Here is a 19,702-nt window from a genome sequence, read left to right as displayed (position 1 = left end):
CTGGGAGGATCTTCTAATATCCTAGGTGGGTAGAATAGCTCTGGTCAAAATGAATATTCTTCCTCGCTTATTCTTTCCCATCCAAATGCTCCTTTTGATGCTACCTTGGCAGACCCTATCGAGGCTTTATAATTGGCTTGGATCTTTCATCTAGCATCATATGCGGCCTTTTATTAAGCTTTCCAAGTTGCAGCTTCTGCAGGGGATTGGAGGTTTGGATTTCCTGGATTTTAAAAAATATCAATTGAGTTCCTTACGATCCTATGTGGCTGACTGGGCTTGCCAGGACCCGTGGTCAATCTGGTTGCACATCGAGACCTCCCAGGCAAAATGCCCCCTTGTTAATTCATTGTTTCTGGACAAGATGAGGACTGTTATGGACCATTGCAGAAACCCAATTGTCCTTAACATGGTTAAAGCATGGGGAATGATGCTACAAGGTGATGGCAATTTACAAAAAACCTCACCTTCCATTCCCATAATAGGAATGTTAGGAGTTCGGCTGGGGTCGATGGTCTCTGGCTTTAAGCTCTGGGAGTCTAGAGGAGTTTCCTGTTTGGGAGATTTAATTGACGGGAAGGTCATGATGTCTTTTGAGCAGCTGATTCAGAGATATGAGCTATCTAGGAGGGACCTTTATCGTTACTTTCAGGTTAGGGATTTTATACAGAAAAAGCCAACACTGATTGTTAGTCCCTGTAAGTTAGTCTCTACGGAGAGGAGAGTGCTTCGGTCTACGGGGTGCTCTCTTGATTTACACCCTATAGTTTGTAAGTTTGCAGATGACACCAAAATTGGAGGTGTAGTGGACAGCAAAGAGGGTTACCTCAAATTACAACAATATCTTGATCAGATGGGCCAATGGGCTGAGAAGTGCTAGATGGAGTTTAATTTAGATAAATGAGAGGTGCTGCATTTTGGGAAAGCAAATCTTAGCAGGACTTATACACTTAATGGTAAGGTCCTGGGGAGTGTTGCTGAACAAAGAGACCTTAGAGTGCAGATTCATAGCTCCTTGAAAGTGGAGTTGCAGCTAGATAGGATAATGAAGAAAGCATTTGGTATACTTTCCTTTATTGGTCAGAGTATTGAGTACAGGAGTTTGAAGGTCATGTTGCAGCTGTACAGAACATTGATTAGGCCACTGTTGGATAATTGCATGCAATTCTGGTCTCCTTCCTATCAGAAAGATGTTGTGAAACTTCAAAGGGTTCAGAAAAGACATACAAGGATGTTGCCAGGGTTGGAGGATTTGAATTATAGGTAGAGGTTGGAGCGTCAGAGGCTGAGGGGTGACCTTACAGAGGTTTATAAAATCATGAGGGGCATGGATAGGATAAATAGACAAAGTCTTTTCCCTGGGGTGGGGGAGTCCAGAACTAGAGGGCAAAGGTTTAGGGTGAGAGGGGAAAGATATAAAAGATATCTAAGGGGCAACTTTTTCACGCAGAGGGTGGTACATGTATGGAATGAGCTACTAGGGCAAGTGGTGGAGGCTAGTTTGATTGCAACATTTAAGAGACATCTGGAGGGGTATATGAATAGGAAGGGTTTGGGGGGATATGTGCTGGGAGCTGGCAGGTGGGACTACATTGGGTTGGGATATCTGGTCGGCATGGACGTGTTGGACCGAAGGGTCTGTTTCTGTGCTGTACATCTCTGCGACTCTATTTATACTGCTATTCATGATCATCTTGTTCTTTAATCACCACCACATGCAGAAAGCCTTGGACAACACACAGGGTTGGGCTGACGACAAGTGGCAAGTGACATTCATGCCACAGAATTTCCAGGCAATGACTATCTTCAGAATGAATCTTCCCTTGATATTCAATCACATTACTATCACTGAACCCTCCCACCATCAACATCCTGGGGATAACTACTGACAAGAAGCTTAACTGGATCAACTACATAAATACTATGTCTACAAAAACAGATCAGACGTTGGGAATTCGGCAGTGAGGACTGCTAGACTGCTCCAAAACTTGTCCATCATCTACAAATTTGAAATGTGACATGTTCTCCACTTGCTTGTATGAATACAACTCTGGCAACAGTCAAAAATATTGATATGACCCACAGCCCTTAATTGTTAACATATTCAGTACTTGAAACATGCACTTCTTCCATCTCTGATGCACGAAGGAAGCAGTATGTACTATCTAAAAGATGCACTGCAGCAACTCACCAAGGTTTCTTTACCTTCCAAACCTGTGTCCTTACCTATAAAGAAAAAGGTACCAAGTTTGCAGAAGCAATGCCACCTGGAAGTTCCTGTCTAAGTCTCTTACTGCCCTTTCTTCAAACTGTACTACCATTTCTTCAGTAATTTTGAAATTTTGAAAGCCTTGGAAGAAAGCTCTGAATCCCAAGTGAACATAACTTATTGAAGGTGCACGTTACATGTTAGGGCCCAAGATGAAGAAGATTGCTTTTGTCATTATGTGACTTTACTAATGCAGCTCACAGAATCCCATGATTCATGTAACTAAAATATCTAATTGGGGACATTATTGTATTAGGCATAAGAGAACAGTGACATATGTCTACAAAGAGAGGAGAAAATGACCCTCGGGAAAACAGTCCGCATGTACAGAAGTACTAAGTATGTAAATCAGCAACTAGAGCATGTTAATGGCAGAACAGACCAGGTCTTGTATATGATGATAGATAATCCTGGCATAAATAGAAGAACAATCAATGATAAAGACCAGGTTGGAAGTTCTGTAGAGGATATCACTCAAATGAAGATACGTTCAGTGTGAGGAAACTGCAGGTATCTGAGTAATTATGCACACATATATATTGGCTCAAAAAAAGAGACCATAGGTACAATGGTGATCAGTGGATACATATAAGCCAAAGATTCTGATGAATCAGTCTACACCATACAACAGGTTCATTCCGTCAAATCTACAGGCAATAAACTGTTGGAATGATGTTTGTAGTGGGAGAACAACAGGTGTCAGATCAGTAATGGTGCATGAACCAACATCATGATCTCCACTGACTTGTGCTAATTGGTGATCCAAAAATCAAGCCCTCAGAGTAAATTTGAAGCTATACAATGGCATCATACTTCTGCTGAGAGGATAGGTTAATCTCTCAACCCAATAACAATGACAAGAACAAAAATCTGGAGTTCCAGATCATGAATGCCACTTGTCTCAGTTACAGCAAGTCCAAAGCTTGGAAGACAACACATAATATGCCAAAAGCACATGCAGCATGTCACAACATTTTAAACCTTTGACCACAGAACAAATCAAGAGGTGTGCAACCATATGTTTAGAGGGTTAGACTGTCTTCCTGGAGAATATACTTCCTGAAGTAAATGAGAGTGCATGATGAATTCAGCATCTACTGAGGAAAGTTCCAATTACTCTCAAGGCTAGCCTGAATGCTGAAATTGAGCAGCTGCAAAATAAAGGAGTAATTAAGAAAATTAAACTCTTACAGCGTGGATTAGCAAAATAGCAACAGTTAAACAACCTGAAAAGTTGCAAATGTGCAACAGCTCAAAGGAATTAAATGAAATGTTGAAGATTTCTCATTAGTCCATGCCAGCCATCTGAAACAAATTTGCTACATTTTGCAGATACGAAAGCCTTTAACTACTCAGATGCAGAGGATGGTTACTGGCAAGTGAAACTGGATGTAAATACCAGCTTTCTAAATACATTCTCATCACCATTTGGAGATACAGCTGGTTTCACATGCTTTTTGACAATCCCATGGCTCCAAAGAATTATCAATACGGACAATAAAAAAAGTTGGGAATTATAATGGATGATCTGCACATTTGTGAATGTGGAGACACAGTGAAAGAAGTCATTGTTGACCATGATCATAGTCTAGTATAACAACCAGATAGAGCTGGCCAGATGGACCTCATTCTGAACAATAAAATACTGCAATTAGAAGTGAGGTATGGATGTCACATACTAACAGCAGAAGGTCTTCCCCCATATTCTGAAAAGCTGAGAGCTGCACTTTTAATTTAGCAAACAACAGATATAAAAGCAGTGTAACCATTTGTTGATTTCTAGTTTATTGTTGGCATGGGAACTATTATGTCAAATCATTGCCAAGGACCTGGAATATTGGAACACAGATGAAAAGCACTGTTTACTGAAATCCAGCAAATAGCAATGACAACATCTGTGCTGAAATGCAGTGATGTATATGATGAGGCCGCCCTGCAGCATGATGCCAGAAAGACAGGTCTTGAGTAATCCAGATACAGAAAAGACATGCAGTTGCATTTTCAACCAAGGCATTGCCGCAAATAGAACAAAACTATGCTCTGATTGAAAGAGTGATTGGCCATTGTTATTATTTGTGCGGTTTCTCCAATATCTACTTGGAAGAGACAAAATCAGGCAGGTCCAACAACAAACCACATCAAAGCATTTTCCTCAATCCACGAGCATCTGCTTCAAAGTGTCTAAAAAGATTGTTACTTTGGTACAGATACACCACTTAGGTATAATATACAAGAAAGGGATGCAGGTATATATTGTTGACATCCTGATAGGAGCTGCACGCTCATTGCAGAAAGTAAAGATTGCCATGACTGAGCGTGAACTCTTTCCAGATCCACCATGAAGCAGCAGCTCAAAATGTGCTGGAAGCTATCAACCCAACAGGGACATTAAATATAACAAATAAGGGCTTTACTCAAATCAAGTGAACTACACATCAAGATAGAATTCTCCAAATGTTGCAAGAATTATGGATGAAAGGATGGCACAAAAACATCGAGAGTTGCTATAAGAGAATCAGTGTCCTGTTATTCAGAAGGAGTAGACTCATTATTCTTAAGGAGTTGAAAAGAAAGATGTTAAAGTACATCCATGCAAGCCACCAAGGAATTGAGTCAAACCTGAGAGAGGCAAGAGATGTACTTAATGAGACAAACAAGAAGAATGAAATCAAAGGTCAAATCAGCCAGTGCAGTGCTCATAATGAAGTAAGCTAGAAAGTACATGACAACCTTAAAAGATCATGGATGAATTCAAGAACAAACCTCTTCATTCTCACAGAAACTACTTACATCATTGTCATAGACTATTATTCTAACTATGGGAAATAGAACAGCAGACTACAACACTACAAATGGGATTGTAAAATGCCTGAAAGCACAGTTCAGTCATTATAGCATTCTCAATATTATGATGGTCAATAACAACCCTCAGCTACACAAGTGAAGAAATCAGCTGCATCATAAATGATTGGACAATTGAACATTGTACATCATCTTCACATTGTCCACAGCCAAATGTAAAGACTGAGATGGAAGTGAAAATCGCCAAGGAATTAAAGAAATTAAGCAAATGCAGTACAGATGTACACAAGGCAATTCTCTGGTAGAGAAACACACCAGACAGGATGAAAAGTAATCCAGAGCAGAGATTAATGTCACATACCCAAAGTACCCTTTGAATAGCTAAAAAGCTACAAAGCCAGAAGCAGTAACAGGAATGAGAGATAAAACAGATAAATGGCAGAAAACTACATATCGTTTTGACAAGACTGTAAGACCATTGTCAGAGTTGAGCATTGTCGACCTAGTCAGGATACAAAATATTTTCATCTGAGCAACAGTCAGCCCACGTGGCAACTTGGAACCTACACAGAGCAATTTTCACCTCTATAGTTTAAGTGAACAGCCAGATAAACCAGCTTAACTTTAGGCACATGTGCAAAAGTGGAGAAACTATTACTCAGTTTTATGTATCTCATCAGAATTGGTGAACTCACTTCCTTACAGACCACAGTTTGACCAACAGTCCTGAGGTCCACAGATCCTAACTATGAAAATGGAACATCAGGAACAACGGCAAGTCAATACCATGGGAATAATAATCCCCATGGGAGGAAGATCACCCAGATATTAGCCAATGATACTGCACATACAACATTAACAGATCAGCAAAATTTAAAGGTGTTAGATAGAATCTTATAAAGTCTTGAATGATGCCTATTATGGGAGAGGTATGGCAGAATAATGTGAGAAGTACTGCGAGGTCCATCTTGACATTAAACAACTCACTGGATATTTTAACTGAGTTCTGGAGAGATTATCATTGGGTTGTGGTTAGTTATAAGACCATAAGACATAGGAGCAGATGGATTATTGCTTGTTAACCATCTTATAAACTGCACATCTCACCTCATTAATTTGCAGTTTTTTATCAGGCTGTCATGAGCAAACTAGATGGTCAGAACTCTAGACATGGATATCAGTGTGGGTACTCAGCTTGCTGCTCACTCCAAAGTACCTCCACGTTGGACATCAACATCTTGGTACAGGTTTCAGGGAAACCAGCCATGGACATTGCTGTCTGATGTCAAGATTAGAGTGGTGCTGGAAAAACACAACAGATCAGGCAGCACCCGAGGAGCAGGAAAATTGACGTTTCGGGCAAAAGCCCTTCATCAGGAATCATTCCTGATGAAGAGCTTTTGCCTGAAATTTCAATTTTCCTGTTCCGAGGATGCTGCCTGACCTACTGTGCTTTTCCAGCACCACTCTAATCTCCAGCATCTGCAGTACCCACTTCTGCCACTGCCTTCTGATGTGCCAGCCTTAAGAACCATTATGCCACATCTCCAATCCACATACAGTATGCTTCTACATTTCAATCCTGCACCTTGGGAGACAATAGCAACTATCATTGTAATGCTTCAGCAAGGACACTTTGCACTTAGGACATACACCAGCTCATGGAGGGACCAGGTTGTGTCACTGGGCTGTTTCTTGTTATCTTAGCATTCACTCACTTGGAGCCTACCTGGAGGCTCACAGCATCCCTACTTTCTTTGGTTTTATCTTTTTTTTTAACCTTAGTCTTCTCTTTAAAATATCAGGCTTAAAGTACGCTGCATTGCAATACCATTCAGTGCAGACACAAAGCCGTAAAATTTGTCATCGCTGTCAGCAGTCTACAGTCTCTTCAGTCAGGGGGTCTTGCACAATAAGTCAAGTGCAATCTCTGATACCAGTTCAGGGCTTGGATACTACAATTTGAGGCAGCAGGGATCAGGATCCTCTTTTTGTAAGGGGCAAAGAGCCAAATGTCAGGCAGACATCTTCTCCGGCCCTATACTACTCGCTAGAATAGTTGGATAACAAGGACACTGATATCAGACTTCTAATGTTGACTTTAGCTCCGCCTTCACCACCACAATTCCACCCAAGCTCATCTCCAAAATCTGAGACCTAAGACTCTGCTTTCCCCTCTGCATCTGGATCCTCAACTTCCTGACCCACAGATCACAATCAGTAAGGACAGGGGAAAATACGTCAACAATTATCGTCAACACCGGTGCTCCATAAGGCTGCATACTCGGTCCCTTATTATACTGCTCCATGGCCAAATTCAGCTGTAATTCCATTTATAAATTTGCTGATGACACCGCCATAGAGGGTTGGATCTCAAACAACAACGAGACAGAGTACATGAAAGAGATAGACAGTTTAATAGCATGGTGTAAAGACAACAATCTCTGGCTCAATGTCAGCAAAATGAAGGAGCTGGTCATCAACTTGAGGAAGTAGCGTGCAGGAGATACCCCTGTCTGTATCAGTGGTGCTGAGATGGAGTTGGTTGAGAACATTGTGCTGCTGAGGTCTATCATGATTGAATAGTCAGCAAGCAAGTTGGTCTACAGATAGAACAGAAGTCAACATCATGCTACACTGCATGAGATAATCATCAATGCGTTTGTTCATGATGGTACTGAAGAAATTCAAAAACACAGCCTGTTTGAAAGCAGAAAAATCCTTATTGAAAGGTCAGGTTAACTCACATGGGAAAGGCAAGTGATCAATATGTGTGCCATATTGATAGCAAATAACCACACTAGCATCTTGTCAGAATGCTGACAAAATTCCCAAATTTAAATTGGGATATTGAATACCACATAATGGAATTCAAAATTTTTAACCAGTTTGGAGATTTGGGAGTGTTCAATGCAGAAACATTGGGAACAAAGATTTACATGGACTTAACATGTGAGCATTATGAGCTAAAGGTAGAAAAGACCTCTAAAAGATTTGGATCATGTTAGGAAACCAATTCAGTGTCAGGTTAAACTTTGTATTCATTGACTACAATTTATGTAATTTAGACAGAAGTCCACAGAATTCATAAACCACTTCATGTGCAGAGACAGGTAAAAGAGCTCATTTTGTGACTTTTCAAGTGGGGAACTAACAAATTGAATTGCTAAACTGTGATCTCATTCAAACCCATGAAGTTTTCAAGAAATATTTGCTAGATACACTAAACATTTATTGTCTCAGAGCTAAAGGATTGATGTGCTTACAAATTGATCATTATAGGTCTACAAAGCTTCCAGGTCATAAGTACAAGTGCAGCAAACATGAAGAACAAAACACTTCAATTTTCTCTGAATTCATGAAGCTAAAATCTCAGCTCTCTACTTTGGAGAAAAAAATGAAAATTTGTGTAGAAAAGGCTGCACAACTAACTCAGGATAAATGCAAAGTTGAGAATCCCATTGTGAGAATGCTGGCATCTTTGGGGGGCACATTCATTTAGCTCATAGATATGACTAAAGAGCTGAAAGGGAAATAAAAAGAACAGAATGAACTACCAGCTCTGTATAATCAATCATATCACAAGATTGCCTGTGTGTTGAAAAGTCTAGAGTAACATAGAACAGATCAGGCTCAGCAGGGACAGCTACAGAAATGTTGGTTTGAGCTCCAAGCAATACTATAGAAAATGAGAGACCTGCAAAATCAGATGGAAATGCACAGTGCTCATAACAAGGAGCTGCAAATCATTCATGACACAGTCCTTTTGAGAAATAAATGTTAATAATTATATTCTTCAGAAAGAGCTCAAGCAGGATATAAAGGAAATAAAACAATCACTGAAGAAGCATGAAGAAGTGGTCCAGGCTTCAGAGGAGAAGAAAGAGTTGGAGAAGATGTATAGTTATTACAGCAGGTTATGAACAAGAAAATAAACGTATCTAACAGAATGTACCAATTTGGTAGAATTTTTAAAAATGCAAGGTGTAAAATTAGAAACGTTAAAATGAGCTGGAAGCTATTAAGGAACAAAACAATATATGCCAAGAAGATTTGATACATTTGAAACAGCTTGAGCAGCTAGATCATTCTGTATCTAACCTGGAACAGATGTTGTCTGTAGCGCATCAGGATAAGCAATTCTGGAACAGCACCTGCATTAAATCCATGAAAGAAAATCTTGACAGAAATAGGAACATCAGGCAACATCACTGATGACTGTGGAAATCAACAGCACCTCCAGACAAAGTCACCATTACATAATTTGGGCATATTAACAACTACTTATACAGGCTCAATAAAACACTTGTGAATTTTTTGTTTTAGAAAATGATTCATGGAATTGGGGCATCACTTGTAGAACGAGTACTTATTGCCATCCCTTCTTGCCCTTGAGAAGGTGATGATGAGCTGTTTTCTTCAAATGCTCCTGTATGTGTGTTGTTGATACACCAACAATTTTGTTAGGAAGGGAGTTCCAGGATTTTGATCCAGACACACTGAAGGAACAGCAATACATGTTCATGTCAGGATGGTAGTGGATTGGACAGAACCTTGCAAGTGGTTGTGTTCCCATGTATCTGCTACCCCTATCCTTTGAGGTGGAAGTGGTTATGTTTTTAGCAGGTGCTCTCTAAAGAGTTTTGGTGAATTTCTGTAGTGCAACATCTTGTGGAGCATCTACTATAGATCTACTGAGCATTGGTCATGGACCGACAGGCTGTTTGTTGAAGCAGTACCACTCAAGTGGACTGCTTTGTCCTGAATGGTGTCAATTGTAAATAGTTAAATGTTATTTTGCAATAGGGCGGCATGGTGGCTCAGTGGTTAGCACTGCTGTTTCACAGCACCAGGGACCCGGGTTCAATTTCCACCTTGGGGGACTGGCTCTGTGGAGTTTGCACACATTCTCCCCGTGTCTGCGTGGGTTTCCTCTGGTTGCTCTGGTTTCCTCCCACAATCCAAAGATGTGCAGGTCAGGTGAATTGGCTATGCTAAATTGCCCATAGTGTGAGGTGCATTAGTCAGGGGTAAATACGGATCTGGGTGGGTGACTCTTTGGAGGATTAGTGTGGACTTGCTGGGCAGAGGGCCTGTCTCCATACTGTCAGGAATCAAATCTAATTTAATCAAAAGAGGGGAATGTTTTTTGCGTATATTGCTTTTGAGGATTCCATTTGCTGTTTGCCTGCAATGCTGTTATCTTGCCTGTGAGTTAGACTGCTTTGGATTTGCAAGCTGCCTAGACAGAAATCAGTTAGTGTGTTGTAATATCTGCTTCATAATTTGTAATGAGGCTTAATGTCAAAAAAGAGTTAATTAACCTCTGATGAGCAATTGATTATTACATCATTATCATTAACATAACACTATCCGCCAATTAAAAGTGATGTAAGTGGAAACAGGAAGAATTATATTGCAAGCAGTTCTGTCTGCATATCCATGAAGTATTGATAAGAATATCATCTAATCCAATATTGTACTGTACAAGAATGATCTGACAAGTTTTAAGCAAAACTTATGCTATTATATTAATTGCGAAACTAGGTCTTGACACAAATTTGGGAATTCCACAAATGAGTAGATCTGTATCTCCGTAAATATATTAATGTTTAATATGTTTGAATCAAATTCCTCCATCACCACTTAAATGGATACATTAAGCAATTAAAAATAAATAAGTTAATTACTTAAAAAAGCAGAACAAGTAAAACGAAGTAAGAACAAGAAATGTGCATTATTCATTGTATTATATAATTTACAACCACTTCTGATCCAATACTGCGTCAACTACAGAATTTTCACTGACTAAACGCACCTGATAATAGTTGTAGTTAGGATAAGAAGAAGTGTTTGTGTTAGGACAACCTGTCATTGGATCCAGATGGGAGTTAGGAGGACAGCATTGCAAGACAGCTAGAAAAAGAAAACCCAGATCAGTAAAATGCTGTAAAAATGTCATGTGACAGTTTTCATAAGAGTATAATTCAACAAGTGAAGCTTAAAAAAATTAAATAAAGATTATTTTCATAGATCATAATGAAAAAAGTGTGGGTATCGAAGTTATTTGTGAAACAATTTAACAGACACTGAGAGAAACATCGCAATAACATGCTGATATTCACATGCTCATTTGGGGATTACAGAAAAATGCCAGGATAATACCCAAGGAATTTGGCCATTTCTGCAAAGATTTAGAGATTCTGGTAGGATAGAACACTATGAAGTTGTAACATTTATATATTCATACACAATAAAATTAATTCATTCAATGACACAATTTGTCATCTGCTCAAGACGTTTCCTTTCATTCAATCTTGGGGGGTGGTTGCTGATCTAAAATTGCTCTTGAGAAGTTGGTGGCAAGCTACCATCTTAAACTAAAATAATCACTGTGCCAAGGATACTCTGGCAACACTGTTACTTGGGGGTTCTACAGAATTTTGAATCGCAAGGATGAAACAATGACAATATATTTCCAAATAAGGATGGCATATAATTTGAAGGGGAAGATTTAGTTGCTGGTATTTACATATTGTTGCTGTTCACGTTCTTCTAAGTTACTTTAGGATTTTGGAAGGTGGTACTGTGATATGAAGCCTTGGTGAGCTATTGCAGTACATCTTATAGATGATACATATAGACACTATATGTATCTATAGAAGCTAATGATGAATAGATTACTGCATAAGACAACTTGTGGAATGTCAATTAAGTGGATCACTTTGTCCTGGATGGTTGAGTTTTTTTAAATTGGTTGAAGGTACACTTCATCCAGGCATCACACTCCCAATTTATGCTTTGTAGATCATGGAAAGACATGATCTACAAGGCGAGGCAAGAGGTTTACCACTCATCACAGAATGTTGAGTCTCTGACCTGATATTTTGGCCACAGAATCTAAGTAATTGGTCCAGTAAATTCCATGTCAATGTGACCCCAAAAATATTAATAATGAGAAAATTAGATTACAATCATGCCATGGAATTTCAAAGTTAGATTCTCAGTTCTGAAGAAGGGCCACTGGACTCAAAATGTTAACTCTGCTTTCTCTCCTGGGTTGGACAGGCTGGACTTGTCTCTACGGGTGTTTAGAAGTGTAAGAGGTTACTTGATTGATGTGAGCAAGATTTTGAACTGCCTTTATAAGCTTGACGTTGAAAGGATGTTTCCTCTAGTGGGTCAATTCAGAACTAGTAGTAACTGTTATACAAATAGGGGTCACTGATTTAGCACAGAAATGAGAATATGTTTCTCTGAAGAGAGAGAAACCTTGGAACTCTGCCTCAAAAGCCAATGTATTAAGGGTCCTTGAGTATTTTCAAGACGACAGTGATAGATTCTTGATAAGCCGGGGAATCAAGGGTTTTTGTGGTAGATTGAAATGTGGAATTTGAAACAAAAACAGATCAACCATGATTTATTGAATGGCTGTGCAGACTCGAGGGCCGAATGGTCTACTTCTGCTCCTATTTCATGTATTCATAAATGCCTATTTCTCAGTATTATACATTGATGCAATTAGCCCCTATAATGTCAAGTTATATTACTTTGGCTTTGCATTTTTGGAATCTAAGTATTTTGTAAAGTGTACAGCAATTTCTTTGCAATTTGATGTCCTCAGCCTTGAATTTGAAATTGACTGAATGCCTGTTACCTTGTACTCATGTTTCTTCAGTGTCTCCCTTGAAGCACTGATGAATGTAATTGCAAAGAGGAGAGTTGTGCTCTTACATCTTTCTGCAAGAAAACATCTTCCCAGAGGCACAGCCTGGATGTTGTCAGTAGGTGGGGAGTCATCCACAGAAACATAGAAAATAGGGGTAGGCCATGTGGCTCTTTCAGCCTATTCTGCTATTCAGTATGATCATAGCTGATCGTTCAATTCAGTACCCTATTCCTTCTCACTCACATCCTTTGACTCCTTTAGCTCTAAAGACCGTATCTAACCTCTCTTGAAAACATTCAATATTTTGCTCTCAACTTCTCAGTGTTTTGCAGAGAATTTCACAGGCTCGCCATTCTCTGGGTGAAGAAATTTCTCCCAACCTCAGTCCTAAATGGACTACCCTCTTTTCTTAAACTATGAGCTCTGGTTCTGGAAGCTCTAATCATTGATAACATCTTTCCTGCATTTACCATATATAGTCCTGTTAGAATTGTATAGGTTTCTATGAGAGTTCTCCCTCATTCTTCGAAACTCCAGTGAATATAGTTCTAACTGATCAAGTCCTCTCATTCAGAAGACATGAGTAATTAAGTCATTAAAGTTGCAGGACAGGTAGAGAGAGCTGTTAAAATGCTGTAGCTTTATTAATAGGAGCATAGAATACAATATCAGGGAAAGTATGAGGAACTTATATAAGACATTGGTTAGACCTTAGCTGGAGTATTGTGCAGTTATAGATGCCACACTAAAAGAAGGATGTGAATGCATTGGAGAATGGAAAGAGTTTTGTGAGAATAATTCCAGAGATGAGACACTTCAGTTACAAGGAAAATTTGAAGAAGTTGAGACTTTTTCTGGGAGATGAGAAATTTAAGGGGAGGTTCTCTTGACATTTTCAAAATGATGACGGGTCTGAACAGAATAAACTGTTCCTGCTCATAAAAGGATCAAGTACCAGAAGAAAGCAAATGTGCGGTGAGAGAAAACATTTTCACACACAAGTCGCTAGGATCTGGCATGCAAAGCCTGGAAGTGTGGTGGAAGCAGGTTCAATTCAGGCAATATAGCATTAGGTTGGTTCTACTTAAATAATAATGTGCAGGGTTACAGGGAAAAGGCAGGTGATGGAACAAAGTTAAAATGCTCAAACTGCTAATTCATAATGGGACAAATGGCCTCCTACTGCACTATAACAATTCTGTGACACTGAAAGCATTTTAGTAATCTACTAAGATTTTCAAGTTGAGTGACAACAGACACCAAGATGGCAGGCTTCTAACTGTGTATACAACAGTATATACACAACCTGAATAGACTGAATGTCTATAGTTCTCTTGAACGTTATTAAGTCAAATAAACAGTTGCATCATTGAATCATCAGCAGTGGTCACATATAGAGCACAATTAAGCAGGGGCATCACTGAGGAGTGCAACATATCATGTAAATGTCATGTTGCATTAGATGAAGGAAGAGAGCCTTCTGAAATCTTTTGCTCTTATCCTGTAGGAGAAAGGATTTCATAATCAAAAGGAAATTAATTAGGCTTTGAATTGCAAGGATGAAGCAATGACAATATATTTCCAAATAAGGAAAGCATATAATTAGAAGGGGAAGATTTAGTTGCTGGTATTTACATATTGTTGCTGTTCGTGTTCTTCTAAGTTACTTTAGGATTTTGGAAGGTGGTACTGTGATATGAAGCCTTGGTGAGCTATTGCAGTACATCTTATAAATGGTACTCATAGACATTACAAGCTAATGATGAATAGATGAATGCTTAAGACAACTTATGGAATGACTGATTGGAGTCATACCTGGCAAACAGGAAGATGGTTATGGCTGTTGGAGGTCTCAGCTCCAGGACATCTCTGCAGGAGCTCCTCAGGGTAATGTCCTAGGCCCATAATCTTCAGTTGCTTCATCAATGACCTTTCCTCGAATATAAGGTCAGAAGTGGGCATGTTCACCAACGAATGTTCAATGATCAGCACTATTTGCAACTGATACTGAAGCAGACCATATCTAAATGCATCAAGATCTGGACAATACCCAGGCTTGGATTGAAAACCATTTGTATCACACAAACACAAGGCAAAGACCATGTCCAGTGAGAGACAATCTAACTATGGTACATTGATATTTGTAACCATTCAGTGTTCTCATAACCATTACTATATTGTCCTCCAACAACATCCTTGGGATCATCATTGACCAGAAGCTGCATTAGAGTAGCCATATAAATACAGTGGCTACACGTGTAGGTCATAGATTAAGAATACTGCAGTCAGTAACTTACCTTCTGATTCCCCAAAGCCCAAAGCCACAAGTAAGGAGTGTAATGGAATACTTCTACTTGCTTGGATGAATGCAGCTCCAACAGCTTGACATCATCTAGAATAAAGCAATCTACTTGATTGTCAACACATCCATGCCCTCCATCACCAATATTAAATAGCAGCAATATGCACCATCTACAAGATGCACTGCAGAAATACCAAAGCTCCTTAAACGGCACCTTTCAAACCCACAAACCCTATCATCTAGAAGCACAAGGGCAGCTGGCACATGGGAAGACACCATCTATAAGTTGCCCTCCAAGCCACTCACCAATATCTTGTCCTGGAAATTTAACACCATCCCTACACAGTCATTGGGAAAACATCCTGGAATTCCCTCCCTCACCACATTCTGGGTCTTTCTACAACACATGAACTGCAGCATTTCAAGAAGGCAGCTCACTACCACTCTCTCAAGGGCAAGCAGAATTGGGAAGAATTGCTGGCTCAGCCAGTGTGTGAGGTTTTTAAAAAAATAAAAATAGATGAAGGGCATAGAAATCATTCCTCTACAATGTATTCCATGGCTCTACACCAGCTGTTATTTATTGAGTTGACTGTGCTGAGGCATACGGTGACTGGGCCGAATCCATCTCCACTGTTTCCTACTGGACAAGCAGTGGTCCACAAGTCGCTGGACCAGCTCAATCACTGCCTGCTGCTTTAGTGGGCAGAGATATGAATTAAGCTGCACAGTCACATCATCTCTTTATACTACCTACAAGCAGAGACAAATTAGCTCAGCTGGGCCTTAGTCAAATTTAGAACAGGGATGTCTTGTGTGAAGCACAAATTATGAGCATGAGAAAAAGTGGAGTCAGCTGTGGGCATAATCCTTTAGAAAAGAGAGGAGAATGAATCTTGGCTGTCACACTCAAAGAAAGTATGCATGAAGCATCAAAGGCATCCCATTTCAGTGGTATTTGAGATGTTGCAGAGTCATGGGCAGACAATGGAACAATCCATGTAGCACAAATGCCAATAAGTGTCATGTTTTGTACACATGAGTTCCTCCACTGAGTGAGTGGCAAACCTTTTGGTGAATCACATGCAGCTCCAGTCTAAATAGTTGTAGGAGCATTGAGCTGAAATATATTGTTTTAGCTCATGAGGGTATTGTACTGGAAGTCAAGCCCCATCATTCCCAAAGTCATCACAAAAATTAAGGATGCAATTACAAGTAATTAGGCTCTACTAAAAGGCATATAATTATGATTCATTAGCATATAAGTCTACTAATTGAAACTTTATTTTCCATATAAACTCTCCTTACACAGAAAAACACAGACAGTGATAAAATAAATTGGTGTTATGATTGGAGGAAAGTCTGGAAGGAGTTCAGTGGTTCTTGTGATAATTCATTTGACTTAACTGCTGGTCAGAACATCGTTTCTCGGTTATCCTTGTCTGGGTGCTTCCACTGGTTTGTAAAGGGTACAGTGTCTGATTCACTTATAAAAGACTTCACAACTGAAAGTTCCAGCTTACAGCAACGGCTGAGGGAAAGGTAAACAGATGTTCTTCAGGCTTGGGGTAGTTTTTATTGCAGAGAACAGTGAGACCTCCTGAGCTGGTAGAGATCCTAATGACCTCTACATCTTGTTCAGCTGCCTACGAACCAATCACATAGTTGTTAGCAAGTAGAAAGCTTTGCCAGTAATTATCGTCACTAGTCCACAAAACAATCAGCTACTTGTACCAACCAAAAATCCATTTATACACAAATCCTGTGATCTGCAATCAGTCTGAATAAGCAGCTGTGCAAATGGTGCTTACAATGAATGTCAGATTACTTGATTTCAAAACATGCAGTACCCTTCAACAATTCATGCTTTATAAGACAGTTCTTTTCTCATTCCTTCCACAACTCGAAATACAGGAAAATTAAAAACATAGCCTTATCAGATATGAAGGACATTAAGAGGAGTGAGGCAGTTGAAGCGGAAGATAAGGTGGTCACTTGTAAGCAGGCACCAGTATCTTCCCATGTGTTCTTTGTCATTCTCACTCAGCAAACAATCCAAACTGCATGGCTGTAACAGAAGAAGCCTCACAAACAGAAGCAAAAACAAAAAGCTAGCTGCCTCCGCCTCATCCTCAACTACTGGGAATGGGGAATCCTGGATAACGTAATTAAATGCACTTTATGGATCACTTGTTAATATTTGTGGAGTTTGTTCACTGCCTTTTCTTTATTATATTAATGATTATGTCAATGAGCAGACTTAGTGTATTATAATTAAATGAAGTCAAATGGGCCATGGAGTGAAAGGTTACGATTTGAGTTTCATGGGATATCAAAGTCTATGTTGGGGGAAACTATTGGCAGTGGTACCCTGGGTTTCATTTAAACTGGGTGGCAGTAGAATTATGTTATGCATCAAATGGATAATTTCAATTAGAAGGTGAAGGACACAGTCATTTGTCATGATGGTTGGGAACCGCTCAGACGAAATGTTGCAACCTTTGCAAGCATACTAGTTTGCTGATCGCCACGAATCCTTGGAGGGCTTGGCTGACCATCCTCAATGACTAGAGAACCTACTTCATCCTCCTATTCTTTGTCCTGTCTGTCCATCTCTGAAGAAGAAGAGCATACCAGGTCCTCTTAATCTCTCAGCTCAATGCCTCTTTGAATACTCATTGTCCAATGTACAGCAATGGCTATTATATGAGACATCCCAGTTAGCTCATTCTAGGTCACCACTCAACTGGTCAATGTAATGGAAGTGTAATTTCAAGTTGTCAATAGTATTTTCAATTGTTAGTAAATAACTTTGCTTGAAGTGCCTTTCTGCATCTGTTCTTGAGTACTGGAACAGAGTCAGAAGCCATTTCTTTTTTGAGTTTAACAGTTACTTGCACATGAACATGAACCTGAAGACTTACAGCAGCAGGGTCTCTTGGAGGCTACAGCAACAATGACGGCTGTAAAGTGGAATGCAGGCTTGCAAGATACACTTCCTTTGAAACATACTAGCTTGACATTCATTGAGTGGAAGTATTTCCCATTCAGGAAGGTGACTGATTTGTTGGCACTTTGAACAGCTATTAACCATCGCAAATGTAATACCTTCTATTTTTGCATTGGCTCATTTGTCTTAAAATATTTGCAGTCTCCGCTGTTTGAATTAGGATGTAATTAACCCACCTGACCATGTGATGCACTGTCTGAACACAAGATACCAACCTGGTCTACAGCTGATCTTTGGAACAATTAGGATGCACAGACGTTCAGCATCACAATGACGCTGACGACTGCAAATGGGGGACTACAACATCAACTGTAAAACCTCAAGTCAATGTGGTCCAGAGCACAAATATCTGGATAGACAATTTTCCTACAGCACAAGCACTCTATCATTTTGTAGCTGATTCTTAGGTGGCAAACCGGCATGGCACAGTGGTTAGCACTGCTGCCTCACAGCACCAGAGACCTGGGTTCAATTCGCGCGTCAGATGACTCTCTGTGTGGAGTTTGCACATTCTCCCCGTGTCTGCGTCGGTTTCCTCCGGATGCTCCGGTTTCCTCCCACAGTCCAAAGATGTGCAGGTTAGGTGAATTGGCCATGCTTAATTGCCCGTAGTGTTAGGTGAAGGGGTAAATGTAGGGAATGGGTCTGGGTGGCTTGTGCTTCGGCGGGTCGGTGTGGACTTGTTGGGCCGAACAGCCTGTTTCCACACTAAGTAATCTAATCTCTAAACCCTATGTTGTATGCAATACTTTCTTCGCTTGCTTCACTCTGCTTCACCTGATTAGAATAAGGCATTTACTGATGTTTCTCCTTGCTACTTTCTGTAATATGGAGAGGTCCGCTCCTATCTCAGCAGCCTAATCTGTTCTTCATTGGTGTAAAGCCAATAGCCTCACATCGCTCTCAAGAGCCCAAGCGCTCACTCCTCAGAAATTGAAGCTTGTCAGCATTAGCAACAGTAACTCTGTGCCACCATAAACATCTGACTGTGATTAGCTGTATCTCCAACATAAAAGCTCCATTTAAAATCACCAAGCCTAGATATAATTGTTTATGAAATTGGGATTGAATAAATAAATTCATACCAGTTGCTATTTCAAACACTCAATAGAAAATGTACCTGAAGATTAAGTAACAAAACAAAATTAAACATTTAAAGCAAGATTTGCCATTCAATAATATGGCTAATCTAGTTGTAACACTCAAATCCACAAACATATCTACTTGTTTTATGTATTCACTCGTGGAACATAGGTATCTCTGGTTAGCATTTATTGTCTGTCCCGAGGTATCCATGAGAACGTGGTGGTGAGCTGCCTTCTTTAACTACTGCAGTACATTTGGCGCAGGTAAAACCACAATGCCGTTAGGGAGGAGATTGCAGGATGTTTATCCAACAACAGTGAAAGTACGACTATATATTTTGTGGTGGCTGGGAGGGGATTTTTAGGTGAAGTTCCTATGCATTTACCATCTGTTACCTTCTGTTTTAATTCTCAGTTGGTTTTAGCTTTTAGTTTTATCCTTTTACCCTCACTACAAATTTGAGTCATAACTGTTGGTTGTCTCTTAAGATTCATAGTTTCTCTGCCTTTCCGTCATGGTGTGATTATCATTCACCATATCAGTACTTTTCTCTTTGGCCTAGAC

General features: G+C 39.8%; 1 protein-coding gene across 1 annotated transcript in view; it reads right to left on the bottom strand.

Annotated features, from left to right (window-relative positions):
* The window catches only part of hsf5 (heat shock transcription factor family member 5), a 112,164-nt gene that overhangs the window by 69,498 nt on the left and 22,964 nt on the right, over positions 1-19,702 (bottom strand). The window contains exon 3 of the mRNA XM_043718920.1: positions 10,890-10,987. Within this exon, the coding sequence (XP_043574855.1) occupies positions 10,890-10,987 (98 nt within the window). The remainder of the gene's footprint in view (positions 1-10,889; positions 10,988-19,702) is intronic.

Source organism: Chiloscyllium plagiosum, chromosome 28 (assembly GCF_004010195.1).
Source record: "Chiloscyllium plagiosum isolate BGI_BamShark_2017 chromosome 28, ASM401019v2, whole genome shotgun sequence".
In the NCBI taxonomy this organism is placed as follows: Eukaryota; Metazoa; Chordata; class Chondrichthyes; order Orectolobiformes; family Hemiscylliidae; genus Chiloscyllium; species Chiloscyllium plagiosum.
Note: the sequence above shows the minus strand (reverse complement) of the source record. Positions and strands in the feature narration are given on the sequence as shown.